This window comes from Haliaeetus albicilla, chromosome 1 (genome assembly GCF_947461875.1).
Source record: "Haliaeetus albicilla chromosome 1, bHalAlb1.1, whole genome shotgun sequence".
NCBI classification, from domain to species: Eukaryota; Metazoa; Chordata; class Aves; order Accipitriformes; family Accipitridae; genus Haliaeetus; species Haliaeetus albicilla.
This window is the reverse complement of record NC_091483.1, coordinates 18,978,770-18,999,299: the sequence shown is the minus strand read 5'-3', so window position 1 is coordinate 18,999,299 and position 20,530 is coordinate 18,978,770. Positions and strand designations below refer to the sequence as shown.

Here is a 20,530-nt window from a genome sequence, read left to right as displayed (position 1 = left end):
CCGAGTACTTTCTGTTCCTCAGACTCCGAGCAGAGAGGGGACCGGTTCCTTCCATTTGCTCCGGCAGCAGCAGCAATGAAGCAGCCCCGCTCCGCTTCTTCTCCTTGCACAAGCGACTTTCTGTCGGTCAGCGGAGACAACAGCAGCCCTTAGCCAGCTGCTCTTCTGTCAGGACGCTGTATGCAGCTTATGTAAGTGCTTTAACGCAGGGCTTATATAACTGCTTTAATGTCAGGGCTTTAGTTTTGCATCTGCCTGCGGAGAACTCCCCCTTCCGTACGTAGGTCGAGGCACACAGCAGAGAAGCAGCTCCTGGCTAAGCAGGCGAGGCAGATCTGCCTGCTGTGGGTCACTGGAGTGTGAGGCAGAGGGGAGCGTGGCTGTGGCAGGTGATGCGTCTTAACTTTGGGTCCCTGGGGGAAGTGCAGGGATGTGCTTGTTAGGGGCTTTCCCACGCTGCAGAAAATGTTGCGCCAGGTCGCTGAGGTTTGGGTTGTTTGCTGGCAGCTTTGAGCCACTAAATTCATGTGGGAATACAAGGAGAAGGCAAAGGCAAGACAGAGCAACAAAAACCTCCAAGGCCTCACACATCAAGATACTGAACTTCCATACAAGAGAGGTGATAATATTTGCAAATCAGAAAAGCCAGCAGCTGAGATGCTAATATCTTTTTGCGCAGAGAACATAGAGGTTTCTGCCACGCATTGTGAAACCACGCAGGGTCACAACATTTGGAGAAGTGATGTTACATTCCGGCCAGTGTAGTTGCTTGCCCCAAAGGAACCTGAGTAACAGGGTGTCGACTTGGAAAATTCCCACCCAACCAGTCTAACCAGCTGCAACTCAAGAGACACACTGGGCTCCCATGACTGCAAGGGGCTGTGACTGAGAAGTGGGACAACCACGCTCCCACACCCTGCTTGGTCTCTAAGCCCCCTGCCTCGCAGCTCTTCTGGGAGCTCCTTGCCTCTTTTCTCTGGGCTGGAGAGGCTTGAAACGCTTTGCTGCAATACAGCTGTTTTGCTGACCCTCCTCACATTTCTGAGCACTCCACGGGTGAAAAGGTGCGTGGCAGCAGCAGGAGCACCTTGCTGGGAGAGAGAAGGAGCAAAGCTGGGGCTGGGTTCCCGCCTGATCCCGCCAGAGCCTGGTCCTTGTTTTTAATTCTCTCTCTCCTGGTGGCCCTGCCTAGAAGATTGCTCATTCCCACACCCCACCATCACCAGTTGTTCATTGCTTGCTCTCTCTCTTATTCCCGAAATGCAGTGACTCATCTTCTTGCACTCGCCTTGCATCTGCTCATTAATAGGTTTCAAGTACTTCACCTTTTCCTCCTTTGCCATTATTGTTACTTTCTTCCATCACACCATTTGCTAAACAAATATTTTTTCCTCAGAGCTTTTCTAGGTGAATTCTTTTCCCCTTTACTGTTTAGGTTAAGGGTGGAGCAAAGATGTAGGAGAAATGGAGGCTCTTACTCCTCTTCTGGATGGGACATAAGATATGCTTAATGACCTTTATGCAGGTATTGAAGCATTGTCTCTGTCTTGTTGTCCACAGAAGGGCCTTTTCTGTGGCAAAAGCGTAGCATCTAATCATTCTCAGCCCTGTATTTGTTAGGCCAGGTTTACCAGGAAGGTCTATAACAAGGCATATACTTCTTTAGCTAGACCTGGCTGCTCCGTGGTGGCTGTAGGGCAGTCAGTGTCCACCCCATCCCAGGCTACGGACCCACGTATGGGATCTGCACGCTGGGGAAAACAGCCTGGATGTCTGCTCCACGCACTGCAGCCACTATGGGTAGCAAAGCTGCGGAGACCAGACAAACCACTTCTTATTTTCTCTGTGCAGAGAAAATCAATTTTTATGCTTTCTTCTAGACAGCTACTTGCATTGCAGGGCCAACAAAGTAAACACACATCTTGCGCTTGAAGTAAGGGAAACCGTGGTTTCTTCTGAAAGCTTTGCTGGAGAAACGCTTGCAAGGGAAAACTCAATAGTAGAAACATACTGAAAGAAGAGAGAGTGGAAAGGATGCCTCATTACCCATTGGGATCCACTCTGCACCCAGCTCACCTCGTATGGTTTAGGTTTCTTCCCTGCTGGGGAGCCGTTTCCCACCCTCGCATATTCTCAGGAAGGAGAGCTGAGTTTCGACTCCATTTTCCCCTATGATATTTAACTTCTGGAGAAACACATTTAAAATTATACTTAGTATGAGTAAAGCGTTGGAGGATCCAGGCCACATGGCCATATCACTGATCTGCAGTGGGCTGCTGCTGTCACCTTTGTCCATGAAGGACCCAATGGCAGAAACTGTGCCTCTGTGGCCTGTCTGGTCTGGTGTTGGCTCTCTGGTTTGCCTTCTGCTGGAGCAGCCCTTCTCTTAGCACACTAGGTTTTTGCATGTGCTTGGGGATGCTGCAGGCATGCGACCTCCTGACACTGTCAGCTGTGAAGGGGTAAAACATTTTCACAGAAACGGCTGTTCTTCCAGAACACCGCAGGGTCCGTGCTTCTCAGCAGCAAGGTCTGAGTCAGTTTATCAACGCCACAATCCGTGCCTACTCACAGCAGCTCACTCTAACTTCCTGAACCATGGTGTTGTCATTAAAAACATGCCAAGCATACCTTCAGAGGGATATAATAATAATGTTGTTTACATAATAAAACCAAATAATGAAATAAAGCCAATCAAGCTCAGTGGAACTAGTCACCATGGGGGTAACATAAATGAGAGCAGACACAGCTAGACACTGCCTTGCAAGAGGTGCTGGCCCTGTGTTTACAGACACAGTAAGCCAGTATGTGGACACTGAGGTGACATCTAGACGGAGTGGCTTTATGGGAATGCTCTGGGGCAGCTGGCTCTTGCCATGGCTAGACTGTCAGTAGCCATACTGCCGTGGTTTAACCCCAGCCAGCAACTAAGTAAGCACCACGCAGCCGCTCACTCACTCCTCCCCCACCCAGTGGGATGGGGGAGAGAATCGGAAAAAAAAGTAAAACTTGTGGGTCGAGATAAGAACAGTTTAATAGAACAGAAAGGAAGAAACTAATAATGATAATAATAACAATTATGACAATAATAATAATAAAAGGATTGGAATATACAAAACAAGTGATGCACAATGCAATTGCTCACCACTCGCACAGTTAGTTCCTGAGCAGTGATCCGCCCCCCAGGCCAACCCCCCCCCAGTTTATATACTAGGCATGACATCACACGGTATGGAATACCCCTTTGGCCACTTTGGGTCAGCTGTCCTGGCTGTGTCCCCTCCCAACTTCTTGTGCCCCTCCAGCCTTCTTGTTGGCTGGACATGAGAAGCTGAAAAAACCTTGGCTTAGTCTAAACACTACTTAGCAACAACTGAAAACATCAGTGTGTTATCGACATTCTTCTCATACTGAATCCAAAACATAAGACTATTACCAGCTACCAGGAAGAAAGTTAACTCTATCCCAGCCGAAACCAGGACACATACGAACATGGTGGAGCGGGATGGGCACTGTAACAGGGCGGCCAGAGGAATTCAGCAGCCTTTGGGAAGTGAAGGTAGTGTTTGCTCTCCTGATCACCCGACAGCAGTGTGCTAGGGTTGAGAAGTGCTCGAATGCTGTCATCTGAACTGGACCAGAGAGCCAGGATGATGCTGCATTGTAGCAAGTTTCATCAGACGGGTGATTTCTGGACAGCTCGTCAGGTTCAGCAGGGTCTGCTTGTCCTCGCACAGGGACGCGTCCCACTTCGCTGCGCACCCAGGCCTGCCCCTGCTGTCTCCCGCACAGGCGCAGCTCCGGCCAAGAGGGCCCGTGCACTGTGTGCCTTTCACAGCCGCTCCCTGCACAGCTCCTGGGGTTGCCTGTCTAGTAAATAGGGGCTATTTTAAGAGGAAGATAGAGCTGACAGTGTAATATCTATTACGGAGCACGTGCAGCTGCCCTCGCAGAGCATTTTTCTTGACTGCGAAACCTGAGGCAGGCGCGTTACTTTTCTGTGCAAGCCGGTGGCACCGTGCTTCGCGGGGCACGTGGCGTGGTGGGGCAGGAACGGGACGTGCACCGAACCTGCCTTTCCAAACGGACATACAGCGGGTGGACCTAAGTGTCCCGGAGGAAAGCAAAGCGCTCCACAGGCAACCAGCCGTGCCCGCGTGGGCTGCAGCACCGGCGTCCACGGGTGTCCACACAGAGCTGCGTGGAGATGCCTGCCCTGTCTCCCTGGGGATTTCACCGATGGACTGCAGGCAGGCAGCATGCCCGGGGCCGTTCCGGCACCCGGGAGAAAACAACCTTGAGGTCCACGCCCGTGTCGCAGGGCTTTGCGGGGAGGCACGGGAGGAGGCACGCGAGTGGGTGGCGGCCCGGGCGTCCGCCTCGGCTGCGGGTGCCCACCGCACGAGTCCACCCGGCCCCTGGCCGACGGGAACCACCGCGGCGGGCGGTGAACGGGCCGGGAGAACCGCGGGCCGGGAGAACCGCGGGCCGGGCCGGTCGCTTCCCCCCCGCCCCCCCGCCGCCGCGCTAACCCCCGCCGGCGCGCGGCCCCGCCCCGCCCCCTGCGCCGGCCGGGGGCGGGGCCAGTGTCGGGGGCGGAGCGGCGGCGCACCTGGGCGACACCGCCCCGCCTTCTCCGCCTCAGCCGCCGCCGCGGGGACGCGGGCGCTTCTCCGCTCTCGGGGCGGTGGGGTCCGGCCTCGCCCCCGAGCTGTGGCGGCGGCGTCCGCAGCGAGAGCGCCCCCCTCCCCGGGGGGGGGTATAGCGCCAGGCTTCTCAGAGAAGGAGGAGGAGGAGGAGGAGGCGGCGGCGGCGGCGGCGGCCGGGCTCCGCGGCGCGGCCTCCGCGCCCTCCCCGTCCCGATTAGCCCGGCCCCGCCTGCGCCCGCTCGCCGCTGGGTGGGCGTTGGGCTCCCGCGACGCGATGTCGGCGCGGCGGCGGAGAGCGGCCGCCGATGAGAAGGAGAAGGAGGAGGAGGAGGAGGAGGAGGCGGGGAGCGACAAGGTGAGGGCGCGAGGCCGGTGGCCGTTGGGGCAGGTGCGCGGGTGCGCGCGGCTCCCGCTCCGCGCGGGGAGGGGAGGGGCGGGGGCCGGGAAGCGGCGCTGCCCCCCCCACCCTCCCAACCCCCCCTGGGATCGCCGGTCCCCGACTGCGACGCGCGTGGGGCGCCACGCTGCGCCCCTCGCCTCGGAAAGCCATCCTTCCCCCGCCCCTCCCCGCGCTGTAGCGCTGCTGTTCGTCCTGCGCGGCGGGAGCGGCGGGCGGGCGGCGCGCCAAGTGGCCTCAGCGCCCGGTGCGCCGGCCTTAGGGGCCCACGCGTGTCCTGCCCCAATGCCACCACTGCCCCCCACCCCCGGCGAGACTGAAAGGAGAGCGTCCCGTTTCGTCTCCGGGCCCGCAGCAAAAGCTGAACGCCGTCGACCTGTGAGGCTGTGTGTCGGGGTTCACCCCTTGCCGAAGGAGCTGGGCCAGGCAAGGAGCGTGCTTCGGCGTGGTTGTGCCGGTGGCAGCACGGAAGCAAACCCGGAATGGTGATCTGCTCCGGTTAAAGGCTGTGTCAGCACTCGCCCAGAAACTGTTTCTGGTTTATGGCCTTTTAAGTGATAGGCATTCACCTCTGGCCCGGGAAGGACTTACAGTGTAACATTTCTGCTAAGGCAGGAGGTTTTCGAAATACTATGTCTATGCATCAGGTTCATTATAGTGGCAAAACAGCCACCGTGCTGTTCTTTTGTTTGCTGTGGAGTTAAGGCTTATCTCTACAAAAGCTAAGCACATCATGGTTGCTAATTGTCTGAATAAAATGAAAGTGATGTTCTCATTTTGGTAACTGGAATTAAAAAGAAAAAAAAAAAAAAGCTTTCTGATGGCTACATTGAGTTTGCAATACATGGTGGAGGGCTCCCAAATCGGTGACTATTTAAACCTGCATGGATTTGAAGATGCAGAGTGTGCAGTCTGCTTTAGGTGTTGTGGCAAGGAACTGGAAAGTGAAACTCGGTAGTCGGTTTTTATTCTGCGCTTTGGTTGCGTGAACTCAAAGCCAATGAACTTGAAAATTTGCAGTACTGTGCTGCGTTGAGGGCTTGCGATCAAATGAGGTAATGTTTAGACTATAGCTGTGCAGAGAGTATTCCTCTCTAGATGAGAATTAACTTTTAAACATGATTTCCTGTAGCAGTGTGCTCAAAAAGCTGTTTTTCTGTAGCGTTGTTCAGGTTTGCTTTATTTTGTAGGCTAAGTTAATTTCTGAGGTGCGCAGTGAGCCGCCTTCAAAGAAATCTTCCTGTTCAAAGCCTCTACTTGCTGGATCTCAAAAGTGTGCGCCTAAAACTTGCTAATATTATTCTTGGTTTACCTGCGTGATTTCCAGAGACGAAAATGCTGTGCTTGCCTATAGGCCTACTGCGCTTTTACTTTAGCTGCTCAACAGTCCAGTGTTTCATGCAGTTTCAGATATGTTGAACAGGAAGGACTCTGCTGTTGTGTATGCAGCTAGGATGTTGGTTACAGGAGATACATTTCAATACACATACATTTATGATGATTGCTTGAACTGTTACATATGGAAAGCCTTTTCCACCACACAGACGACTTTTTGATGGATTATTTGGGGGACCCTTCTTGTTCCCATTAAGAGTTGTTCAACCTATCTGCAATGTGCACAGCACCGGGGACTCTTGTTGTGGCTCACAAGTAACGTTAAGGATCGATTATATATATTAAGCTGTCTTCAGTGTTGGTAACTATAAAGATAAACCAGCGTTTTGTACTGAGTTTTCTATCAATGGGTCACGGTTTGGGTCTCTGTTTTGAATATGAGTATACAGGTAATGTCTGCTGTAGGTGATTTGATGGGAAGCATCTGGTCATCCGGATTCACAGATGCCACATTATATGCCTTCTTAGATGGTTGTCTTTCTGCTCTACCTCGTCTGACCTTTACAACAAGTGGATTGCTTATTGTCCTTTGGCCATTTTGAGGTGACCTATTTGGCGTGGTAATTGCGTATTTGGACCCAAAGCTTGTTCTTTTGTTCATAACTACTCAGGACAGCCACGATGCAGTGGGTTTCCGCTGCTTCCTGGTACACAGCTCAGAAACATCACCCTCTTCCTCACTTGTAATGAAGGAGAAAACTTGGTTGTCTCTTTTCATATGGCAACTGCTTTGTGCTGCTTCTGCTCTTGTTGACCCAATTAACTCAGACTTCCAGATATGTAAAGGTGACATGCTTTAAAGTACTTCATTTGCCCAAGTGGACAAGCACTCTGTGTTTGCTGAAGAACTCCACAAACACTAAATATGTCTGGAAGGTTTTATCTTTTCTACTTTTAGTCCTTTTTTCAGTATGTAATCTGATACTTCTCACGTTACGCTTACTATGTCCGTAGATATTAATTTCCTACTGAATTTACGTGAAGCTGGGTTTTTTCTCATTTGCATGGGTTTTTACCACTAACTGGAAACAACTGGTAGCCATTTCTACATCCATATCATTTCAAATAAAAGTTAACTTCCCTGGATTTGTATGAAGCAATATGGTATGCCCTTTGTGAAGCTCGTTCTTGAAGTTCCCAAGCTCTGCAAGTCTCGGTGTCTTCAATTGCTCACTAACTTGTTGAGCTGATGACTTTTTTGCAAAATTCCCTTGAACATGCCTTTGCCCTGTAGGGCTTTGCAATTTCATAAGTTTGTTGTTTCTTTGTGTTGTCCTGTGGCATGCAGGAGTGATTTTTTTGGTTGTCCCTTTCTTATTTGCTGCTGCTTGCCCTGGACACTTTTTTCCTAAGAATGTCTTGTCATGGTGCCTTCATAAATACTCTGTGGCCCTGGGGAGCAAAAGGAATGGTTTGGCATTCAAATACTTAATATATATTAAGTCAGTTAAAGTTTTAGGGATTGATCTGTGTGTGTTCATGCTTCTTTTAAAATTCCAGTTGTTTGCATTCTTTACTAATGTTGTGGTTTAACCCCAGCCAGCAACTAAGCACCACGCAGCTGTTCACTCACACTCTGCCCCTTCCCACCGCCCCCAGTGGGATGGGGGAGAGAATTGGAAGGAAGAAGGTAAAAATTGTGGGTTGAGATAAGAACAGTTTAATACAACAGAAAGGAAGAAACTAATAATGATAATAATAACAATAATAATAATAAAAGGATTGGAATGTACAAAACAAGTGATGCACAGTGCAATTGCTCACCACTCGCACAGTTAGTTCCCGAGAGTGATCTGTCCCCCAGGCCAACTCCCCCCAGTTTATATACTAGGCATGATGTCACATGGTATGGAATATCCCTTTGGCCACTTTGGGTCAGGTGTCCTGGCTGTGTGTCATGGTTTAACCCCAGCCAGCAACTAAGCACCACGCAGCCGCTCACTCACTCCCCCCCGCATCCAGTGGGATGGGGGAGAAAATCAGGAAAAGAAGTAAAACTCCTGGGTTGAGATAAGAACGGTTTAATAGAACAGAAAAGAAGAAACGAATAATGATAATGATAACACTAATAAAATGACAACAGTAGTAATAAAAGGATTGAAATGTACAAATGATGTGCAGGGCAATTGCTCACCACCCGCCGACCGACACCCAGCCAGTCCCCGAGCGGCGAATCCCTGCCCCCCCACTTCCCAGTTCCTAAACTAGATGGGACGTCACATGGTATGGAATACACTGTTGGCCATTTTGGGTCAGGTGCCCTGGCTGGGCATGAGAAGCTGAAAAATCCTTGACTCTAGTCTAAACACTACTTAGCAACAACTGAAAACATCAGTGTTATCAACATTCTTCACATACTGAACTCAAAACATAGCACTGTACCAGCTACTAGGAAGACAGTTAACTCTATCCCAGCTGAAACCAGGACACTGTGTCCCCTCCCAACTTCTTGTGCCCCTCCAGCCTTCTTGCTGGCTGGGCATGAGAAGCTGAAAAGTCCTTGACTTAGTCTAAACACTACTTAGAAACAAATGAAAACATCAGTGTGTTATCAACATTCTTCTCATACTGAATTCAAAACATAACACTATACCAGCTACTAGAAAGACAATTAACTCTATCCCAGCCAACACCAGGACAGTTGACCATTTCCAAACCTCTTGTTTTCTTGGAAGTGCTGAATTAGTACTATTGCAGATAGTAAAGGTTCTGTAGGTTTTGGTCTTTGATTCAGTGTGTGCAGTTCTCTTGCTTGTGTTTTTGCATATGTCAGGCTTTACGAGTTCGGAAAAAAAGGTTTCATTATTCAGGATCTTCTGACACTTTGATATCTTGACTTCAGGGGAAGGTATCAAGGTACATCTAATTAAATATGCTACAATGTGGTCTAACTGAACTATTGACTTCATTGTAAACCTTGTGGGACAGACTGCAGACAAGTCAAAGCTGAAGGAGAAAACTTAAGTAACACATGGGTAAAATGACAATAATTAAGTTCATTTGCTTGCTAACTTTTTTCACATAAGATGTTGGAAAATGTCTTCGTTTTCTCAGTTGCTGTTTGAGTAGATGCTGCGTTCTCCAAGAAAAACCATAGCTGCTCTCTACTTGGGAGTTCCTTATTGTGTCCTGGAAGAAAATGCAGTACAAGTAAAATATTGCAAGTGCCTTTGTAACTAGAATAATTCGTGTGCGTGGTTCACTCGGCATGTGTTAATCGTAGTGGAGGACCTGTGGTACAAAACAACAATTCAGATGCGTATGTCCTTTTAGATGATGAAAGGTTGACTTGTCTCTTTTTTTCTGCATGACACATGGCTGTATTCTGGTAGCTGTTGCAAAGTAGCCAGCAAGCAGAAATCCACATGGAAACTTAATTTGTGGCAAGATGTCACATGTTCTGAACTCCTGTTAAGGAGGCTCAGGCTCTTGACTGTTTGAATTCCTCCTTTGTATGGCCAAGTATGTGTGGTCTTGTACAGAAGATTTAGCTTAAGGATGAAAGTCTTGTCTTTAAGAACACCAAAATTAAAACAAAACAAACCCCCGCAACTAAATAAACCTTTGTCTCGCGGTACTTTGGAAATGATGAAAACTGACGAGCATTGTAGTGTGTTAGATAGGCATGTTTATTATGCGCTGAGCTGTTTGTAGCGTGTGAATAACTGTCATGTTTGCCTTCTTCCCTGTACTTGTTAGGCCTGCATCATCTCAGCCTTGTTGGACTTGTATTCTATGAGCTGATCAGATAGGTTCTCTTGAATGAACATGTGCCTTCAAATGAAGAGAAGCAAGGCAGTGACCTCATTGCAACATCTATCCATTACAGACACTTGGGATGTGAATCAAGGAGATGGGAGTGGCACACATTCTGCATGTAAAAGGCTCTGTCACCTGCAGTTTGAGAACTCTGGAAAAAAATGAAAACACCTCGATCAAACACTTAATTTGGAGTTGGGGTTGAAAGGTGTCTTAGTCACTTAGGACAGTACAACTTATGCTGTTTTCAATTTACCTTTGAAAACCTTGTAAGTACCTGCTGATGGTATGAAACCCATGGCATTTCAATTAATAACCCTTGCAGGACTTTGTTGTTACTGTGTGTTCAGCTTGGCCAAATCCCAAACCTGAAGAACAGGAGAGGAAAGGGCTGCTTGGTTTTATATTGAACTCCAAAACTGCTTCTACAAGGTCAAGCTGAAGTAGCAAGACTCTTGATTTTTTTGTTTTGTTTTGAGGACTTTGATAGTGATTAGCTTAGTGTTTACTTCCATAATGATTGTTTTTATTCATGGCTATGAACTGGAACATTTATAATCAATCATGTAAAATAATTAAGAAAACAATTAGCAAGAAAGACTTGTCCCCCAGTGATGGGGTTCTCTAAGCACTTCATGATGCAGAAGACAATTAAGTAGCTTTTTGGTGAACAACTTCCTCTTTGGCTTCTGACTTTGTAAACTAAATGCCTTATTCAGGAAATGGTTGTGGCCATTATAGCAATTAAATGGAAAATAAAATATTCAAAGTAATTTTTGAGGTATGTTACAAAGGGAAGTTGAAGATATTTGGGAGGTTGTCTCCCACTGGTTATTGTAGCAATGTAAAGTTAAAAAATGACCAAATGCGCCAAGTTCTATGCAGCTTGCAGGTTGCACCAGCCAAGCTCCCAGTAGCAGCAGTATGAAGCATGAGCTACTGAAAAACACATTGGATAAACACAGACTCCTTCTTGAAGGTGTTCAGATACTCTGAAAAATGCCATGCACCTGTGAATTCAGATGTTGGAAATAGCAAATCTAAAACATTGCTTCTGATAAGGTCTGTAAGTGACAGTTGTGTGTTAAATATCAGAGGGATAAAGCTAATTATGAATTTTTAAATTTTTTACATTTATTTATTTATTTTATGTTTAAACACCAGTTGAGTATGGAAACATCTTCTGCAATACCAAAAGCCCAAAAATGGAACAAAAAAGTTTGGGGGTATTCTTAGTTCAGAGTGCTTAAAAGAGAGAACATCTCTGCTATGTGCAAGCAGGGATAAATAATAAAGACACTAAGTCGTGGTCTTAGGGCTGACATTACTGCCTATCATCTGCACAGTGAGTAGTGTCTTCTAGAACTGTACAGATAGCTTGCTGCACTCCAGCACATGTCACAGTAGTTGGAACATGGCTTTGGGATCCCCCAGTCGCATCTATAGTTTATTTCCTCAGCTATGGTACAACACTATGAGAAACATCTCTGAATAACAGGGTTGCAAGCACCTTAATTTTTTATTTATTTATGTGCTTTTTCAGGTGTTCTACAGACTTTCCGAAGTCTGGACCACAGTTGGCATATTTGCTTTTCTTACTTGTATCAGTTATAGACAATGTCTGCCTAATAATTATTCAGCTGTGGGGTTTCAAGGAATAGGGAGAGCATTGATCATGTTTTTCAAAGAAGCGAATGATGTAAAATCCATTCAAGAATGTCATCTTGGGCACGTGCGTGGGACATAAAAGGAATGAGAAAAACACAGGCCTAACATGTTAAAAAAACCCAGAATTGCTTTTCCTGTCGCTACCCGTTTCCCTTGTGCACGCTTATAGCGCCAGCTCACGGTCTCGGGTTCTGCAAAGGTCAGAACGACTTAAAAATTAAGAGGATGGTGTTTTTTCCCTCGGAGTAGTGTGCCTGGAGAGAGCGCCGTGGAGGGCGGCTGGGGCCGGCGGAGGGTCCGAGGGGAGAGCCCAGCGCCGCAGCAGCACCCTGGTCAGCTCCCGGCCGCCCCGGGGCCGGGGCCGGACCCCCAGCCCCTCCCCGCCGCCGCTGCGGCGCAGCTTCTGGGCATCACGGGCTTCGTCCTTTGGACGGCGAGGTTTGAAAAGCCTTCTCTTTTCCACCCGTGTCGTTTGCAAAGGTCAGTCACTGCGGCAATGGTTACACTGAAGTGTAGCTTCCTGGAAAAGGCCAACGGATTGAGAGGAAAAGGCTATGGCCTGTGAGCAGAGTAACCTTGCGATGGCTGGGATGGGAGGCCGCCTTAGTTCTGTGGCATCTTGTGGAGGACGCAAGAGGGAGGATATACCTCTGCCATCTTCCAAAATGCCCGAACTACTTAGAACAAGGGAAGAAAATATTGTTAAGGAGAAGTAGGAAAGAAAAGCAGTCATGTTCATGGAAGTAGATTAAGGAGAAAGAACCAAGATCTGCGAAGAGGAAGTTTGAAAGAGAGGGGGGCTGAGAAATAGCAATATAGCAGTGGTGAAAAAAGTTTTCAAGCGCAAGAGTCCCAAGAGCTGTTAAGAACTGATGAACCTGAGGTGGCAGGGCGGGCTGGAAGCTGTTTGGGATTGTAAGGACGTGAGGCAAGTCAGGGAGGTCGGGAGGAAGTTCAGGTCTCAAGAGAGCCAGACACTGAACTAGAGACAGCTCTCTGCCTTACTGCTGCACCAGGGCTGAGCACAGCCTTCTGACTCCCTGCAGTTGTGTTTGTAACATTACGACGAGTGAACTAAATCCACAGCACCCTTAGTGTTGGCTTTAACTGAGGGAAAAATAGTCATGATAGTCTACTCTGACCATTGGTGACAATTTGTACATTGTCACCAAAATATGTACTGCCTATTTTGCATTTGGGTTAGACACACAGTCTGTCTAGATGATGTCTTCCTGAGTGGTCATTAGTGAATACTGAAGAAACAACTGCAGTGTTGGAGTCATACAAGAAATTATTCTGAGTAATACTGTGTCCATAGGACACTTGGTGACTTCACAGTTTGGTTTTGGGTCATTCTTTTCGAGCTAGAGGGTTCAAGTCCTAGCATATGTATGTATGAGACTGTGCTAGCAACCTCTTTGCATTGTACAAAGGCGCTGTTTTTTCATGCATCCCATTTCCTTTTTTTTCTTAATGTGACAGTAAACCACCAGAAGACCCTTATCCTTATTCCATAAAAGGTTAGTCTGAGATGTAGGTAAGGGAATGTGTTAGAGGGTTGGGGATTTCTGTTAAACTCATGTGTTCTCTGTCAGCTGTAGTATTTCTGGAAACATATATCCTCATGCTTATGTATGTGGGTTGAAAAAATGCCTAGAATGTGAAATTTCCTGAGCACAGCAGGTAATGTCACAACATCTGAGTACTGGACTTCTTATAAACATTTATTGGAATACATTTGTCTCCTACAACATCTACAGTTTCACTAGTACAGCATTGTTGTCTTTTTAGAAAGTAATGTAGATATTATCAGTTCCTAAAGTAATGTTTATGACTCTGAATACTATTTTCTGACATGATAATCTTGCATGTTGTGGTTTTTTTTCCATAGGAAGTGGATTTGGAAGAAAGACTTGGTGAGTTGGATCTTAGAAGCGATTCAGATGTTCCTGATGTTCCTCCACCAACAGACAGCACTCCAGAAATCCTCAAAAGGGCTTTGTCAGGCTTGTCTGCCAGGTATAGTAAAACAAACAGCTCTCAAATTTGATAGCTGCTGGCTCAAATTCTTACAGATTATGTTGCAGTTTTAATTCTTACAGATTGTACTGCAGTTTTAAATATCATACGATACACATGACAATTCAAGGATAAATTTTTACTGGATATCATTGATTCATTTATGCTTTTATAGTCCCTTCAGTGTAATATTTTTTGCATATACCTGAAGATTGCCCATTGCATGCATTTCCAAGTCAGCTGCTGCAATGTTTAGCTACGGTTTATGTAAACATTTGCCATTGCTCAGTCTGAGCATTGCAATAAAATGGGCTAAAGAATAGTCATTGGGTTTGATATCTAGAACAACTATTTCTAGGGGTTATAATAAACTGATTTCCTATATCCAAGGTTAAGGGCGGGCGGTATTTGTGCATAAATGAAAAGGAAAGAAATATCAATTCTCTCGGTGAGCTTTGCTAGCTTTTTGTGACAGCATTTCCACTTCTAAATAATTTTTATTTACAGTTAAATACAATATAGCTTTTCTTTTCATACTTTTAAAATAATGTTTAATTTTTTCCTGCTATCTCCTTTCAAACCTAGGTTTCTGCCTTCAACCCCTGTTCACAGGAGCTTAAGGGCTAGCAAATGCAAGGGTGTGTGTATGTGTATAGATAGACAGATAATCATGGGGACCTGCGTACTCATGGAGGCTAATGAATAAAGTTCCTAGTATAATTTTTTATACAGTCCCTCTACAACACTTGATCAGTCAAACTCTTTTGGAGGTGGCAATTTGCATTACATTTTTTTTCACTAATGCAGTGAAAGAGCATTTAGGTGTGTGATAGATCACATACGCACGTTCATTTTACTAGGTCGTTTTTTGGTATCATATATAACTTATGTTCAACGTGGCAAACCAATACAATGTATATTTTAGATGCAACTTAGGTCTTGCAGGAGTCAGAGGAAGGACCTCCAATCCAGACTACAATTAAAAACTTTCAAGTCCTTGTAAAAAAAAAAAAAAAAAAGATCTCCAGTAGGTATCTCCAATAGCAGCATGAAACTACAGGTTTCTTACTTGCTCCTTTTCTCATCTGTTGTCTGTTTCTTTTGTGATGTCTGGGAGCTATAAACAAACATATTGTTCCCAGGTTTCAAAAAGCATGTTTCTAAACTGCACAGCTGTGAGCAGAATGTGACGTTCTCTACTGCCATCACACTGCAAAGAGTATCTAGTTCCTATCACTTTCAGAGTTCTCTTACCATGTCAAATGTTGTGGAAGTCTTAGGTCTCCAAATCAGACTTGTTCCAAAGGGCACTTTCATGCTGATACCTCAAAGCCTGCAACTAAGAGACGCAGGTGAAACCTTTCCTGTTTCACGTGCTTGAAATTCGTTATTGGAGTGTTTGCACAAAGGTGCTTTGAGTGCAAAATGAAATTCTTGGTGCTTTATGAATGCTAGATTCAAAATGACCCACTAGTTTAGTAACTAGCAGTCCCACCAGAGCTGTTGTCATAATACATAACGTGAGTGAGTTGCACTGTAACTCGCAGAAATACTGTTTCTTTTTGTATTTGGCCTTTAGAGGAAATAGTATCCATAACTTTCCAATAGGGAGTTAGGATACAATAGTGGCTTCCTAGATTCTGGAGCTTGTTGTGTTTCTTACTGAAGCTATCTTTCCAGTGCTGTGCTTGTCAACACCCTGAAGTTACTATGTGGTATTTTAACATTATTCTTAAGGGAAGTTGAATTCTTCTAAAAGTCTTGCTCGCTATACATATGCCACTAGGAGCAAGCTGCTATTCTGTAGCGCACATCATAGAGGAACATAAAGCATCTGTTATGATTAAGCCCATTGTGCCTTTGTTCTGATACTTAGGGCAAATCCAGTTAAGTGGCTTTAGCTGCCATTAACCTGCTGATGAATAACATCCTTGAAAATCACATTGATATAGTTGAAGTTTACATTAAAACTGGAGTATGATGCAAAACTAACAGTGGCCCCTGAATCAGGTGTATCTCCTGGTGCAGCAATGAAACACAAGACTGATATAAAACAGAACATTAGGCAGAATTTCTTTAAGCTATAGTAGGGTTTTCAGTGTTTAGCAGTAACTTATGATTATTTGGTTCAGTGTACTTTTAGAGGCAAAATTCCTGAAGGGAAAAACACAGGCAAAAGAGGAGAAAAACTTACTGAAAAGTAATATGAACAATAAAATACAGGCTGTTGACAACTAGAAACATTTTCATGGCAGAGTGGAGCAGGTGATGAGGTTTTTTTAATTTATCTTTTTTAAATGAACTAGGCTCTTGATTTTTTTTCAGAATAGTGGCCTTTGGGGACAGGGTGTTGGTAGTGGGTGGGTGTGTGGGAAGTAACATTTTGGTTACTCTAGAAATTACAAAAACAAACAAACAAACAAAACCATCCAGCAGCAAAGACTTCCCAGTTGTTTGGGTTTTTTTAAAGACAGCTCTTATTTTTTCAAAGAAGGCATTCTGCATCTTGAGTACTGTGTTCAGTTTGGGGTGTCTCACCACAAGAAAGACATTGAGGTGCTGTAGCATGTCTGGTGAAGGGTCTAGAGCACAAGTCTTATGAGGAATGGCTGACGTAACTAGGGTTGTTTAATCTGGAGAAAAGGAGGCACAGGGGAGATCTTACCGCTCTCTACAACTACCTGAAAGAAGGTTGTAGCAAGGTGGGTGTCAGTCTCATCTCCAAAGTAACAAGTGATAGGACAAGAGGAAACAGCCTCAAGTTGCACCGGGGGAGGTTTAGATTGGCTAGTAGGAAAAATTTCTTCACCAAAAGGGTTGTCAAGCATTGAAACAGGCTGCCCAGGGAAGTGGTTGAGTCACCATCCCTGGATGTATTCAAGCCATGTATAGATGCGGCGCTTAGGGACATGGTTTAGTGGTGGACTTGGCAGTGTTAGGTTAATGAATGGACTTCATGATCTGAAAGGGTCTTTTCCAACCTAAAAGATTCTGTGGTAACAGGAATTTCTATTCTGATTTCCTTAAGTAGCCACAAGCAGCTGCAAAGATCTATAACGGTAAAAGAGTACAGCTAGTTTGACCCCTCATTGTCAGATGTCTTCCTGTCCTGGTTCCAGTGCTTTACAAAAGCACAGGACTCTTTCAATAGATAACCCTCTACCTGGCAAAATAGTTGGTGATCGCCTGAGTTTTTTTGACTGTTACTCCACAAAGAATCATATGCTTTTTACCTGGCAGCCTTTCTTTCATATGTAGGTTTTTACATGGCTGGGCGCCCATCAGTCTTGCTGATTATGTGATGCTTTTTGAGGGTCCTGATGTATTTTCACAGCAGCTTCAATATGGGGTTGATCCATTTAATTGCAAATGACATTTGGGTTGGGGGGAGCATGGGGGAAGAAGAAAGGTGGCTACCTTTAATTCCTTTTACTGTGTACCCTGTTTAGTTGGATAGTTGGTTGATTCTGTGTTTCTTGCTATGTGTTTTATTAAGCATGAAAGTTTCTGGAACTCCCACCGTTTCTAATACACTTTAATCTCTAGTTAGTAAAGGAAGTGGCATTTATTTTCATTTATAACTGTGTGCTTTTTATTATTTTTGTTTTAAATAGATGGAAAAATTGGTGGATTCGTGGAATTCTCACTCTAGCTATGATTTCTGTGTTTTTTCTGATCATATACCTGGGATCATTTATGCTGATGCTTCTGGTAAGTTTGTTTAAATACATTCTGCCATACAAGAGTTACTTGATCTCTTCATCCATCGTGCCTAAGACAGCTAGAAGCAAACTGCACAGTCAATTTAGAGCAATTTGTCTATTATTTGTGTAAATGTAAATACTTTTGAAAAACATTGGACAGATTCACAACTAGGCCTTGTGGATTAAGGATTATATGCTGTAATTAATTTTATTTTTTTAAAGTAGGAATTAAAGTAACTCTAAGAAGTTGAATGATTGTTGCCTTGAAGTTTACTAAACTACTGTCATCCATTTCCTTGTCCAGTTCCCATCACCTACTGTTACATTCTTTGAGGTTTGTTTTGAAAAAAACCCCAACGATAAAAAAAACCCCAAAACCGAAGACACAAAAGTTTCATTTTTGAGGCTGAGGAAAGCAGGCAGCTCTGGTCTTCTGTCTGTGACTGGCACTGAAAGGCTTTCCTCAGGCAAGCTCCGTTAATTCCCTACTTCTCTACAGGGCTGCCTTGTGGCCTTGGGTTTATCTGTAGAGTGGAGCTACATCTCATTCCAAGGTACAGAGATAAAGTGCATTTTTAGGTTATGAAGTGAAATTATTATTATTAATAATAATAATAATAGTATCATACAGCCTGCATACCCAGTCAGACTTTACTGCTTCTTTCCATCATTTTTATTGCAGGTATTTTTATTTAATAATGGTTTAACTGTCTTTCATGGTCACGGCAAGTAACAGGCAGGGATGTGGCTTCTAAAACACTGAAACTGGTACTTCTGGGTAACTGCTGAGATTTTTGACTCTAAGTTTGTTTAACTGTCAAGATGTGCTTTTACTTTTTTCATGGCGTCCTGTGAAAAACCTTTTGGATTGTATTCACAGAATCATTTAGGTTGGAAAAGACCCTTTCAGATCATGAAGTCCATTCATTAACCTAACACTGCCAAGTCCACCACTAAACCATGTCCCTAAGCGCCGCATCTATACATGGCTTGAATACATCCAGGGATGGTGACTCAACCACTTCCCTGGGCAGCCTGTTTCAATGCTTGACAACCCTTTTGGTGAAGAAATTTTTCCTACTAGCCAATCTAAACCTCCCCCGGTGCAACTTGAGGCTGTTTCCTCTTGTCCTATCACTTGTTACTTTGGAGATGAGACTGACACCCACCTTGCTACAACCTTCTTTCAGGTAGTTGTAGAGAGCGGTAAGATCTCCCCTCAGCCTCCTGTTCTCCAGATTAAAACAACCCTAGTTCCATCAGCCGTTCCTCATAAGACTTGTGCTCTAGACCCTTCACCAACTTCATTGCCCTTCTCTGGACACACTCCAGCACCTCAATGTCTTTCCTGTAGTGAGGGGCCCAAACCTGAAAACAGTATTTGAGGTGTGGCCTCACCAGTGCTGAGTACAGGGGGATGATCACTTCCCTAGTACTGCTGGCCACGCTATTTCTGATACAAGCCAGTATGCTATTGGCCTTCCTTGCCACTTGGGCACACTGCTGGCTCATATTCAGCCAGCTGCTGACCAACACCCCCAAGTCCTTTTCCGCCAGGCAGCTTTCCAGCCACTCTTCCCCAAGCCTGTAGCGTCGCATGGGATTGTTGTGACCCAAGTACACGACCTGGCACTTGGCCTTGTTGAATCTCATGCAATTGGCCTCAGCCCATTGATCCAGCCTGTCCAGACCCCTCTGTAGAGCCTTCATATCCTCGAGCAGATCAACACTCCCGCCCAACTTGGTGTCATCTGCAAACTTACTGAGGGTGCCCTTGATCCCCTTGTCCAGATCATTGATAAAGATATTAAACAGAACAGGCCCCAGTACTGAGCCCTGGGGAACACCACTTGTGACCGGCTGCCAGCTGGATTTAACTCCAGTTACAACTCTTTGGGCCTGGCCATCCAGCCAGTTTTTTACCCAGTGAAGAATGCACCTGTCTGGCCACAAGCAGCCAGTTTCTCCAGGAGAATGCTGTGGGAAACAGTGTCAAAAGCTTTACTAAAGTCCAGATATACAACATCCACAGCCTTTCCCTCATCAACTCAGTGGGTCATGTTGTCATAGAAGATCAGTTTTGTCAAGCAGGACCTGCCCTTCACAAACCCCTGCTGACTGGGCCTGATCACCTGGCTGTCCTGTACGTGCCATGTGATGGCACTCAGGATGATCTGCTCCGTAACCTTCCCTAGCACCGAGGTCAGACTGACAGGGCTGTAGTTCCCTAGATCCTCCTTCCAGCACTTCTTGTAGATGGGTTTCACATTTGCTAACCTCCAGTTAACTGGGACACCCTTGGTTAGCCAGGTCTGCTGATGAATGATGGAAAGTGGATCCTTGGGTGGATCCCATCTGGCCCCATAGACTTGTGTGTGTCTAAGTGGTGTAGCAGGTCGCTAACCATCTCCCCTTGGACAATGGGGGCTTCATTCTGCTCCCTAGCCCTGTCTTCCAGCTCAGAGGGCTGGGTACCCCAAAACCAACTGGTCTTACTATTAAAGACTGAGGCAAAGAAGGTATTAAGTACCTCGGCCTTTTCCTCACGCTTTGTCACTATGTTTCTCCCTACATCCAATAAAGGATGGAGATTGTCCTTAGCCCTCCTTTTGTTGCTCGTGTATTTAAAGAAACAAATTTTATTGTCTTTCACGGCAGTAGCCAGTTCTAGTTGGGCTTTGGCCCTTCTATTTTTCTCCCTGCATAACCTCACAACATCCTTGTCGTCCTCCTGAGTTGTCTGCCCCTTCCTCCAAAGGTCATAAACTCCCTTTTTTTGCCTGTATTGTCCTGAGAGACTGCAATGCTGTTTCACGAGTATTACCGTCTGCGTTACATCTGAATTAGTCTGGTTTATATGTCCTGTTTTCAGGTGAATGACATAGCAAACTAGTAATTCATTGTTTCATTGGTGGAGGATTTTCTTTTTTGTGTGTGAA

The 20,530-nt window shown here is 45.7% G+C and overlaps 1 protein-coding gene across 1 annotated transcript in view; it reads left to right on the top strand.

Annotated features, from left to right (window-relative positions):
- Positions 1-4,630: 4,630 nt before the first annotated feature.
- The window catches only part of CDS1 (CDP-diacylglycerol synthase 1), a 38,018-nt gene continuing 22,118 nt past the window's right edge, over positions 4,631-20,530 (top strand). Inside the window, exons 1-3 of the mRNA XM_069780726.1 lie at positions 4,631-5,004; positions 13,760-13,887; positions 17,502-17,598. Of these exons, the coding sequence (XP_069636827.1) occupies positions 4,924-5,004; positions 13,760-13,887; positions 17,502-17,598 (306 nt within the window). The 5' untranslated portion in view covers positions 4,631-4,923. The remainder of the gene's footprint in view (positions 5,005-13,759; positions 13,888-17,501; positions 17,599-20,530) is intronic.